Source organism: Neoarius graeffei, chromosome 21 (genome assembly GCF_027579695.1).
Source record: "Neoarius graeffei isolate fNeoGra1 chromosome 21, fNeoGra1.pri, whole genome shotgun sequence".
In the NCBI taxonomy this organism is placed as follows: Eukaryota; Metazoa; Chordata; class Actinopteri; order Siluriformes; family Ariidae; genus Neoarius; species Neoarius graeffei.
The window spans coordinates 62,247,551-62,260,679 of NC_083589.1; the positions used below are offsets into that span (position 1 = coordinate 62,247,551).

At 45.0% G+C, this 13,129-nt stretch overlaps 1 protein-coding gene across 2 annotated transcripts in view; it reads left to right on the forward strand.

The window, feature by feature from the left end:
• Nucleotides 1-13,129, forward strand: part of pah (phenylalanine hydroxylase) — a 95,266-nt gene that overhangs the window by 39,582 nt on the left and 42,555 nt on the right. The window contains exons 3-4 of one of the 2 annotated variants that reach the window (XM_060903725.1): nucleotides 10,108-10,291; nucleotides 11,530-11,618. The exons of the other annotated variant lie outside the window; for it this stretch is intronic. Coding sequence (XP_060759708.1) covers nucleotides 10,108-10,291; nucleotides 11,530-11,618 — 273 coding nt within the window. The remainder of the gene's footprint in view (nucleotides 1-10,107; nucleotides 10,292-11,529; nucleotides 11,619-13,129) is intronic. 2 annotated transcript variants of the gene reach the window in all.

A 13,129-nucleotide genomic window follows, 5' to 3' on the forward strand; every position in this document is an offset into this window, starting at 1 on the left:
TATTGAAGTAAATAAAATTAAGCCACTGCGTCTTCAGGGGCTCTCCCGTCGGCAGTAAAAACAGACTCCTTTCTGTGTTGTCACATCCATGTACAGCGCAATTTCCATGTTGTGTCTTCTATGGGCTCCTCACTACAAAATGTAGTCATGTGTTCTGCGCATGCGCAGTAGGCTTCGCACATGCGCAGTAGGCTTGGTAGGACAAACAGCAACTTTTGAGTTGGGCGGGCAATCCATACAGTGGGTGGGAATCCAGAGGGGGGGGCGTGGGGATCATCTCCCTTGCTGACGTAGGCAAGGGAAGAGTTTATCAACGCGCCGTTTTGACGCGCCATTCTCAAATGTTGGGCATAGTTTGGTTTACACATTATGAAATTTCTAGCCACTGGGGTGACTTAAGAAGGTCAGAGGAACTAATTTTAACGTTAAAAAACCTCAGAAAGTGAAAATTTCATGCCATGGGACCTTTAACAACTCTCAAGAGAGCAGATTCAGTGCTATGCATATTACGAAAGCCAGACTGAAAGGGTTCATAGAGATCATTTTGAGCAAGGAAAGTATGAAGCTGAGAGGCTACAACTCTCTCCATTACTTTAACTAGAAAAGGGATATTTGAAATGGGTTTGTAATTGGACAGTGAAAGAGAATCTAGACCAGGTTTCTTTAGTATTGGTGTAACTGAAGCAATTTTGAGGGAGATGGGAACAGTGCCTAAAGCAAAACACTGATTAATCATATGAGCAATATAAGGGGAGATAGCAGATACACAAGATTTAAGAAGTGCAGTGGGTGCAGGGTCCAACAAACATGAGGAGGAGGAGGACTTAGTCATAATTTCCGATACTTTAGAAGAATCAACAGGAGAGAAAGCAGAGAGACAGCAGTCAGCTTTATGAGAGAGCTACTAGCGGGACAGAAGAATGAATTTCAGAATTAAAGTGTTGGTAAATATTGGCAATTTTATCATTGAAAAAATCCAAAAAAGCCTGACACTGAGCAGGAGAACTGGGAGTGGTTGAGGAAGGAGGCTGAAGAAGTTTATTTATTGTATTAAACAAAGTTTTGGGTCTATGATTGCCACTCTTAATGATGTTAGCATAGTAGGAGGATCGAGCAGCATTAAGAGCATCCTTATACTTTGTGATGTGTTCAGAGAAAAGTGAAAGATGAATAGTAAGGCCAGTTTTCTTATGAAGGCGCTCTAGCCGCCTTCCCTTGGCCTTCATGGCCCTAAGCTCAGAGGTGAACCAAGGAGAGGCGCGATTTGCAGAGACCTGTCTAGTTTTAAGGGGAGCGAAAGTGTTGTGTGTTAGATATAGTATTATTGTAAATAGCAACTGTATCATCTGGAGAGGAAACCTCAGCAAATTTACAAAAAGGAGAGAGGCAGAGAAAGAATGCACATCAATAGAAGAAAGATTACGGAAAGAGACAGTAGAACGCAGAGGAAGTTTAGAAGGTGGCACACTGAGACAACACTCAATCAACCTGTGGTCAGTAAAACCTACATCAGAACCCGATACAGACACAATTTTTGTACCAGCAGAGCAAGTCAAGTATATGACCAGGATTATGTGTTGGAAAGTCAACATGCTGAGTTAAACCAAAACATTCAAAGACAGTCAAGAGCTCCTCAGTAAGGGAGCAACTAATGTCAACATGAATATTAAAGTCACCCAGAAGAATGACGGCAGGACAGACAGATGAGGCTACAGTTAGCAGTTCATTCAGTTCAGACAAAGAGAAGCCAAATGGTGTGGAAAAGGCCTTTTTTTCTTGGGAATGGAGTCAAGGAGATCTGCCAATAACCCTTTGTCAAATCCAGTGTCGAGTAAAAGCAAGCCGTGCCTAGTCGATCGAGCAACTCATCAATACGAGGCATTGGGTACGCGTCTAATTATTTAGACACCACGTTGGCTTTTCTATAGTCTACACAGAACCGGACCGACTCGTCGGCCTTGGGTACCAAGATCACCGGGCTGCTCCAGTCACTGTGGGCCTCCTCGACGATGCCCATTTCGAGCATGGCCTCGAGTTCTTCCCGAACCACTTTTTTCTTGTGTTCAGGTAGCCTGTAAGGGCGGCTACGCACTACCACCCCCGGCGCCGTCTCAATGTGGTGTTCTATGAGGTTGGTGCGGCCGGGCAGGGGCGAGAACATGTCCGAAAACTCGGTCTGCAACTGGGCAACCTCCGTGAATTGGGTCGGGGATAGGTGGTCTCCACAGGGGACTGGAGAGGTACGTGATGCCAATGCTCCCTTTTGAACCTCCGGCCCCAGCCCCACCTTCTCCAGAACCACCGACACCAGCTCCGCCTTCTCCAGAACCACCGACACCAATGCCACGGGGACCTCCTCGTTCCAGAGTTTGAACAGATTGAGGTGGTAAATCTGTAGCGCCCCACCCCTGTCCGTTCGCCTCACCTCATAGTCAACGTCCCCGACTCGCCGTGTGACCTCAAAGGGTCCTTGCCAATTGGCGATCAATTTGGAGCTCGATGTGGGCAACAGTACGAGTACTTTATCTCCTGGTGCGAACTCCCTAAGGCGCGTACCCTTGTCATACAGGCGGGTTTGCCGTTCTTGGGCCTGCCATAAATTCTCCTGGGTTAGGTGTGTGAGTGTGTGGAGTTTTGCGTGCAGGTCAATAACATTGAATTTCATTTTTACTTCGTGAAGGTCCCTCCTCCCAATTTTCTCGCAGCACATCTAGAATGCTGTGCGGCTTATGCCTATATAAAAATTCAAATGGGAAGAACCCCGTGGAGGCTTGGGGGACCTCTTGCACTGCAAATAACAAGGGTTTGAGCCATTTATCCCAATTACGTGCGTCCTCACTTACGAATTTTTTAATTATATTCTTGAGGGTGCTATTGAACCGTTCAACTAAACCGTCCGTTTGTGGGCGATACACGCTGGTGCGGATCGGCTTAATACCCAACAACCCATACAGTTCGTTCAGTGTATGTGACATAAACGAGGTGCCTTGGTCAGTCAGAATCTCTTTCGGGATTCCAACTTGGGAGATGACGCGGAAGAGTGCTTCCGCAATACTGCGTGCTGAGATATTGCGAAGAGGCACTGTTTCCGGGTATCGCGTTGCATAGTCCACCAGAACTAAAATAAAGCGGTACCCTCATGTTGACCGATCTAATGGCCCGACGAGATCCATCCCAATTCTTTCGAATGGGGTATTGATTAATGGGAGAGGGCGCAAAGGCACTTTTGGAATGGCCACTGGATTTACTAATTGGCATTCGTGGCACGCCGTACACCACCTACAGACATCACCGCGAATCCCTGGCCAATAGAACCGGGCCATTATTCGGGCTAGTGTCTTATCCTGCCCTAAGTGTCCAGCCATGGGATTAAAGTGAACCGCCTGGAATACCAATTCCCGGCGGCTCTTTGGAATCAAAAGCTGCATGACTTGCTCTTTAGTCTGAGTGTCCTGCGTCACTCGGTATAATCTATCCTTCATAATTGCGAAGTAGGGGAAGGACGGGGTGGCATTTGGCTGGAGCGTTTGACCATCGATTACTCTCACTTGGCCAAACGCATGCTGCAGAGTCTCATCTCGCGACTGCTCTAATGGAAAATCTGCAAGGGATTCCCCAATAGAAAGAGGAGGAGCCAGCAGCTCCTCACTCTGACGCGGAGATGATGTAGACGGCTCTGTGACCGCTGCTCCCGCTAATGCGACACTGGGACCTCCCCCTACTAAACTACAGCAGGGCCCACTCTTCACTAAATGACTCATTAATTCCCCAAATCCCGGCCAATCAGTCCCCAAAATTATCGAGTGGGTACGGCGAGGATTAACCGCCACCTTTGCTCTAAATTTTTCCCCTCGAAAAAGAATGTGGACCGACACTAAAAGGTAGTTGTGAATATCCCCGTGCACACACAACACCTTCACCAATTGTGCTCCCCCCAATGCCTCGTCTTGCACCAGGCTTTGGTGAATTGAGGTCTGATTACAGCCAGAGTCCACCAACGCCTGATATGTATCCCCTTGGACACTCACCGGTATGCGATACGCTCTGGCCCGGTCGAGGGCGGCTCCTGGCGCGTCGGGGAGCCAAACCACCGCACCCACCTCCATTACTGAGCACTGCTGTTGGAGGTGGCCCGGCTCCCTGCAGCGCCAGCAAACCGGCCCGGGCTTCCTCTCTGCACTGGCGTTCTGGGGCTCACTCACCTGAGGAGGGGGAGAGACAGACACAGTAGGGAGAAACGGGAGGGCACCGCAGTTGCAGCGGGGTGGCGCCGGCCCCCGCCTCCACGGTGGGGGAACGGGGCGAGGATGAGACACAGGAGGAGAGAGAGAGGAGAGGGGAGAAGAGGTTGTCTGCTGTCCTGCCATCGGGACAGCCGCCAAATGGTCCTCCGCCAGCTCGATTGCCTGATCCAGCGACGCCGGACGGTGACACTGGACCCACTCTGCAGTTCCTGCTGGTAGGCGAGCGATGAACTGCTCCAGTACCACCTGATCGATGATTCCCTCGGCGTCGCGGTCGTCGGCCCTCAACCACCGCCAGCAGGCGTCCCGGAGTTGCTGGCCAAACGCGAATGGCCGGCCAACTTCCTCCAAGCACAAAGCGCGGAAGTGCTGTCGCTGTTGCTCAGGGGTGCGCGCCCCATGCGCTGAAGGACGGTCCGGCGAAGGTCCGCGTAGGCCAGCTGGCAGTCGACGGGGAGCTGTAGCACGGCCAGCTGCGCCTCGCCTGTTAGCAGGGGGAGGAGGCGTGCCACGCGCTGTTCCACCGGCCATCCCGAGGTCTCTGCTACCTGCTCAAAGAGCGTGAGGAAGGCCTCGAGGTCGTCCTGCGGGCCCATCTTCGTTAGGGTGAGGTGGGAAGGGCCCGTGGCAGTGGAGTTGGTGGACCCTGCCGACGCGAGGAGGTGCCAGAACGCCTGTCGATCTTCCTGCTGAGCCAACACCAGGGCCTCGAACCATTGCTTTTGCTCCTTCCGGAGGGTGACTAGCGCTTGGTGCTGGCTCTGCTGGGCTGTGGCGAGGGCGTGGACCAGGTCGGTGAAAGGGGAGGACTCCATGGGGCTGTTCTTCTTCTGCGCTCCACGTCCCGGGTTTTGGCACCACTGTGGCAGTTCGTATGAGTGGGAGGAGCACAAAAGACAGCAGGACAGAACTAAGTTTCGAAATCCTTTTTATTTTACACACTTTTCAGTGGTTTCTCAGCAACACGTAGATAGACACTCCCGCGCGCGCACACACATCTGGTGTCTGGTTCAGGAGAGAGCCCTCCTCTGCTCTCGCTCTCTCCTTAAATAGGGCACAGTCACTGGGGAAGACACACAAACACACGTTAATTAACATCAGATGCAGTGATTCTGCCACTTCCCTGACTCCGCCCTCCGGTCACAGACTGACGCTTGACCACGCCCCCGCTGCCACAGTCTCCAAGACTATCGGCTGTGTTTTGACAAGCATGTAAAAATTCCACTCTTTTTTCCAATATTCTCTCATGTAAGCATCTCTCTTTCTCTTGCCCGTGATATCTGCATGTAAGAATTCTGAATACATGTATGGGAGCTGAAGAAACTGCATCATTGTATGTAGTTTTTTCACTAATGAAACATGTTTTTGTGCGTTAAACTAGGAATATATGAAAAATAAGGTCTGATAGCATTAAACATTGATGAATGATACCTTTTTATTTTATTTAAGACTTGCTTGTATTATCAAAGTTAAATTATCATGTCTTCATTAGGTAATGGATTTGCCCCAAAACGAAAAATTTAACAGGCTAATGCAACCTTGCATTTTCCCATCTCATATTCTAGGACTATTCTAAAGCCCGCCGTAAGTGTTTTGGACACGCGCAGGTCGCAGGTTTTGGTAGCTCGCAGCCGTGCTGCAGGGTCGTGGTGAACCCGGGGGAAAGTTTGGGGGAGGATTACAGGCAAAGTACTTGTCAAGTACAGGTTGCACACCTGACTTCCTCGAGGCGTGGGAAAAATTGCACCATTAGCCCGTGGAAAGCGCATGTCTGACGCATGAGATCAGTGAGTGTGGAGTGTGTGTGACTTGCCTTTTACCAGTTTCCTGCGCTACGAGTTCAGGCTGCTCTTGTGAAGCGTGTGATGCATGTGATTAGCATGTTACAATCACTGTGTCATGTAGTGTATGCATTCTTAATTCACGTTACAATCACCTGTACGTAGTGTATGCATTCTTAATTTGTCCCAAGACCCGTAGAATTTGCATGTGCAGGACCAAAAGTCTCCATGGCAGTCTGCGACCTCCTATGGCGCTGAACACACACAAGTGTCGCGCAAGTCTCAAGCACGGTTTTGCCAATTTTTTTTACTGTAGACCGCCTGTAGCAGCCCGTACGGCGGGTTGTGAGTGAGGCTTAAGATCTGTATTACCTTTATTTTGGTTAGTTGCTGATTGCTGCTGGTAAGCGGGCGATGAACTGTTCCAGTACCACCTGGTCGACGATTCCCTTGGTGTCGCGACCGTTGGCCCTCAACCACCGCCAGCAGGCGTCCCGGAGCTGCTGGCCGAACGCGAACGGCCGGCCGACTTCCTCCAATCGCAGCGCACGGAAGCGCTGGCGCTGTTGTTCCGGTGTGCGCACCACGCGCTGGAGGATGGCCCGGCGGAGGTCTGCGTAGGGCGGTCGGCGGGGAGCTGTAGCGCAGCCAGCTGTGCCTCTCCCATTAGCAGGGGGAGGAGTCGCGCTGCGCGCTGCTCCATCGGCCACCCCGAGGCTTCGGCGACCTGTTCAAACAACGTGAGGAACGCCTCGGGGTTGTCCTGCGGGCCCATCTTGGTGACAGTGAGGGGAGATGGGCCCGCGGCCGGAGCGCTGGTGGACCCCACTGACACGAGGAGATGCCGGAACACCTCGCGATCTTCCTGCTGGGCCAGCACCAGGGCTTCGAAGCGCCGCTCTTGTTCCTTTCGGAGTGTGACGAGCGCCTGGTGCTGGCTTTGCTGAGCCGTGGCGAGGGCGTGGACCAGGTCGGTGAACGGGGAGGATTCCATGGGGCTGCTGGGTTGGTGCTCCACTTTCCCCGGGTTTCGGCACCACTGTGGTATGTTCCCTATGTGTGGGTGGAGCACAGAGGATGGCAGGACAGAGATCAGGTTTACAACTAGGCCTTATTGCCACACTTTTCAGTCTAACAATATTCAGTGACTAACACAGACACACACACACACAACCGGCGTCTGGTTTAGGGATGAGCTCCTTCTGCTCTCGCTCTCCCTCCTGATATAGGGCGCGGTCACTGGGAAGACACACAAACACAGGTTAATTGCTCTCAGGTGTAGTGATTCTGCCACTTACCTTCCCTGACTCCGCCCTCCTGTCACAGACCGGCGCTTGACCACGCCCCCGCTGCCACAGTAACATACAAAATACTTTATAATGCACTATAGCACATGCTCTGGTAAAGAATGTCTATGTGCCCTGACCTTATGAAGCCATTCATTATTACATAATGTTTTTCATGTACTTATAACAATTATTTGTATGCCAAGCTACATAGTTGTCATGAGCTTTCCTAAGAATGCAGTATTTATAATGCATTTATAGCATACATGGTGCACAGCATTAAAAAATGTAATCATTAAATTCACAAAAGTTAACATCATTGTACATAACTGCTAATAATTTGAAAATAATTAGTTATAACTACACTCAAAAAAATAAAACATTGGATTTACTTAACCGAGTTATGGCAACCGGTCCCACGAAACTGTGTTAATTTAGATGTATTGAATACAGTTATGTTGAGTTTATTCAACAGAGTTATGTTAGATTTACTACACAAAGTGGCATGGACGGTATTAAATAAAGCCATGTTGGATTTAGCTGACAAAGTTATGTTGGATTTAATTAACAACATCATGTTGCATTTGGTGAACAGAGTTATGTTGGATTTATTTAATAAACTTGTGCTTAATTTACATTTCTGCGTTCTGTACTGTCTGCATTTGTTCCAACAATATCTACTTAAAGTACCGTACACAACACAAAATAGCTATTTAACTCAGTTTTATTTGTTTGCCCAAGTGCATCTTTTAATTTGAAAAACTAAACATTTGGCAGATTACAATGTCAAAAAAATAGAAAGGTGATTCAAGTTACTTTAAAGAAAAAAAAGCCTTCGCCTTTGTTGTAAAGTGCACGGGCATCTTTAAGTGCATAAAAAAACCTTAGGCTATCTATAAACAGAAAACATTTGGCAGCATTACCAATGCAAGCAAAATGTGTAACAGAAAACCATTATGTCTTCACACTGATCTGCATCAAGCTGAACCATGCGCTGGAATTCTACAAAAATGGCCGTTGTTCCCCCCCGTCTGCCTTACTGAGCGTGTGCAAGAAAGTACGGAGAGCGCATTGGGACGACCTTAATGCAGTTTAATCAGCTGTATTACATAAATCCAACTCAATAAGGTCTAATAATCATAAAAACCAATACTGTTAGGTTATTAAAACAAAACTCACTTGATTTAATCGTTAAACACGACAATATTTAATAAATTTAACATGAACTAGTTATTTAACTCCAGCAACATGCATGTTTCATTTCTTTGAGTGTACAGTTATAAATTCAGGCATAGGACTTTATAAAGCATGGGTGTATGACTGCATAATGTCAGGTTACATTATAATACATATGATAAGGGCTGCCCTTAAAAACATTATTCTAATGCAGTATCGCACCTGCTCTGGTAGAGTACCTGTACTATTACGTTACCTGATGTTATGATATCCTACCTATGCTTTATAAGTGGTTATAAGAGGGTTATGACATTAAGTCATGTGTATGCCCAATAGTGTGTTATTCATGTACCCGTAATTATAACTACGTAATAAGCATGTGCTTATGAGCACTTGTACAGATTTAGGTCTGGTATTCCAAGGGGTTTGCGTTGCATACATGTTATAATACATTATAAATACTCGCTTTATGTAAATATAAAACAAAGGTATCATTTTTAAGTAATGAGGGAGGTGGCGTTGAGCCTATTGAGATTGGATATAAACCCAGTGTTCTCTCCAGAGTGCTTTTGCGTGTCGGGGCTGACATGCTTTAATTTCATTCCGACATGCTTTAAATTTGCCAACACACTTTTTGGTTTTGTTGTTGTTTCTTTGTTTGTATTTATTTATTTTTTGCTCCGACACTCATCACATCAGATTTCTACCTTGCGATGTTTGGGGCATATTTTGAAGGAAAATCAGTGTTTTGGGGCAGTTTGCTGCCAGGATGCACTCAGGCAGACCAGAAATCCCCCTGGGAAATCCCCAATCACAACAAACGCCCTCAATCACTTTGCTGCTGCACTGGTACCATGACGTTTCAGGGCGTGGGCATTTACTTTAGCGACTGCTGCTACTCTATACCTGGGGGACAAGTGAACTTTGTTTACATACTGTTCACATACTAAAGCCAAGCAAAGATGTCCTGCGTCTGTTGCTGTTGTCCGAAGAAAACCACAGCTAAAAAAGCTCTCCTACTGGATTACTTGGATAATCTTAGTCAGAAAGAAGTGAAGGATAGATATACGCAGAAATTAGAGTTTATTAGCGGTTATGATCTGTACAAAATTGCTCAAAATGACTGGAGTGATGGTGCAGATTTGTGGCTGAGCATTAGCATTAGCTACATGTTGGAATATACCTTCTTTTCCCCAAAAAGTCCTGACACAGAACAGTTTAAAAAATAAATAAATAAAAACTACAAAAGCAAGAAAGCCTTCTTTGTGTAAATACTTTTTTCTGGCATCAGCTTTTGGGAACAGAATGTTGCGAAAGCCAAAGCATTTACTTTCAAAGGACTCCGACCTGAACTGTGGGCTAGATCTTATCCCCACCCCTCCGTGTCTCAGCAACCCCAAGGACATCTAGTTACAGAGCTATCTGCATTCTATCTGAAGTGGTTTTTTTTTTGTAAAATAACAAAATATCTTGCTCTAGACTTTCAAACAAATATTGTAAGATTTTAATTTTATCTAAAATGAAAATAAACCAGTGTAGGAGGCAGGCAGGCAGGCAGGCGGGCGTGGATTGATTGATTATACGATTGAACATTTCAGTGTATTCTAATATAATTGACAGGAAATGGGAATCAGCCTGACGCACATCGAGTCACGGCCATCACGCATGAACAAGGACGAGTATGAGTTCTTCCTCAGCGTGGACCCTGCATGCTCCCAGGCCCTGGACGAGGTCCTTGACAAGCTGCGCACCCAAATCAGCGGTCAAGTGCACGAGTTCTCACGCAGCAAGCAGAAAGATACATGTGCGGGAGTGAGATGGACGTTTACACACACACCTTAACATACTGACACGTAGCTGTGAAATATGTGGAGGCACAAACTTATGCACATACACCCATGCATAGACACAAACATATTTTCACGTTAGTTTATATTAGACATATTCAGTCACTGTGTTTAATACGACTGTGAAGACGGTCTGAGAGCATCTCGACGCCTTTAGGCCAATAAAACCATCAACACTGTAGCTGATGTCGCTAACCACCTCGCTAGCTGTTTATTATCTTTTCCACATTTGTCACCATTTTTACTATCTATAGTATCTCTTTATTTTCTCAGCAACTTGCTGAATTAATGGCACCCCTTTTTGATATATTTTCAGAATATAGGACAGTAACTGTGACTGTCCCGATCAATAGCCGAGTTAGCTTGCTCTGCTTTGCTTCACCTCTAATAGTTTGCTTAAAGGAATGTGAAGCGTATTTTATTTTATATGATCTCAAATGTGAATTTAAAGACACTGTAGTAACAATCCGAACTCAAACACTTAGTTATTTAATCAGGATCTGCCGTCCATCAGGAGTTAACATTTAAACAGCATGTTATACGTCTCTTATTCATTAAATCTGGCAAAGTTTTAAATCTGGTTTTCACTAAATACATTTACTGCTCTCCTGAGAATAAGTCGTTAGAAAGAAAAAAACAAACATGTAAGTGAGCGAAACAGACAAGTCAGTGAAAGAAATTATGCAATAGAAATAAACAAACAAATAAAGAAATAAATAAATAATAAAACAGTTCAGGATGTGCTGTTAAAGGGAAATGATCATCTTCAGTGTTGTAACAGTAACTTGGTGTCATCACACCATCCCACTGTTGTTGAGTTTCCTGGAACAGCACAACTCCAAGTTATCTATAGGCCACAGAATTATGTTAAGGACAGCTTCGTTGTTGTGCAGTTGGTTTTAGCCGAAACACCAACGCGACAAAGCGGACTGAAATGAGTGAGCTGAATGGGAGTCCGTATGGTTTGGCGTTGGAGGTACAGTGACCACTTCTCTGCACAGAAGCCCAGAAACAACACAAACACCCGAGAGACACAAAATACAACACACAGTAACTGCACACGACACCTCAACACGTTTCAGCCCAAGAGGACTGAGCGAACAAATACACCTGCAGCAGGAGATGGTGTGTCTCGGTCTCGTGCCGCAGTGTGAAAGAATAGCAGCTCATCACTGTTCTTCTGCGTTCTCCACAGTGCCGTGGTTCCCCACAAACATGCAGGACCTGGACCGCTTCGCCAACCAGATTCTGAGCTACGGGTCGGAGCTGGATGCTGATCACCCTGTAAGGGGTGTGTGTGTGTGTGTGTGTGTGTGTGTAAGGACAGTTTACTGACACTCAGTGTAAAAATACACTTTTAAAACTAAATCCCTAAAACTCAGGAAGCAATCTAAAGGTTTCACAGTTGATCAGGTTCAACAGTGCAAAAGTTTTCACCCCTCTGGATTTCTACCTGAGTAAAATTTATATTATTATAAAATAAATGTTATCTCCAAAAAAGAATTTTAAAAATTCAGGTTTTAAAAATGTATAAATAAACAAAGAAATAAACCAACATAACACAAAAGATCCAAAATAAAAAATTTGAAATGTTTCAAATGAAATTGACTATTAATATTATCATTTTAATTTATTTAATTTTCCTTTTAATTCCTAAAAGAGCGTTGCAAACTTTTTAAGCAATACCTTAGTTATTTTACTTAATTACATGCATTTAAGTAAATTTATTAACCATTTGAACATTAGCAGCAATGAACAATACATGATCAGTAAAGCTAATGGCATAATAAAATATTTTTATTTAATTTGTATAAACACTACTTTAAAATACAACAGAATTATAAAACCAAATAATTATACAGTACATACGCCTTAATATGAGAATTAATGCAAGTAGTGGTGGTGTTATTTGTTTTAATAATGAATTGAACCAATTAAGTCAAATTGTAATTTTATTATGATTACTTCAGAAATAAATTAACGTATTTATGGTTTGTGAAAGTAACTATTAGTTAATAAAACTTTTAATGTGAAATATTTACTACATTTGAAGTTTAATTTGGGAGAAAAAGATGTGTGTGTGTGTGTGGGGGGGGGTGTTTTTGAGGGATGCGTAGTTCACAAGTGCGATGACGCTCTGTCCTTCGTTCTCTATTCTAATGGAAACAGCCTCAAATTGATGTCATCTCTTTAATTGAGCCCCTATAATTATAAATAATTGCACCCTTTCCAGTCGCCATTAAACCCAAATGCATTCATCATGAGCGGCAAACAATCTACAAAGGCTTCATTTGAATACATCCTTCACCACTCCCAAGCCGTGCCAAACACAAATGATTAATATACAATATATACAGTACTATACAAAATTATTAGCCCCCCTATTTTTTCATACAAACTTTATTGATTTCTATTTTATGATTATTATCAAGTCAGCATTACAAAAACATTTTAGAGTCCAAATGTTCGTTTTTTTCCAGCACAAAATTAAATGTTACAGGAAAAAAAGTTCGTAATGTATCTGAGCAGCATATTCCATAAGCGCGCACTTTTCAGATGAAAAAAGAAAGCATAATGAAGGCTGCTGGGTTTTGGTGTAAAATGAAGAAGTGAGTGTGACAGTCAAAGTGTGCAGAAGAACTGTGGCTGGTTCTGTAAGATGCTCAGGAAAACCTACAGATCATTTCCACATAAAACTGCACTCACTGGACCTCAGACGGATTTTTTTTTTTTTAAAGCAAAGGGTCGTCTCACACCAAATACTGACTGTTTCATTTATTACGTCTTACTGATTA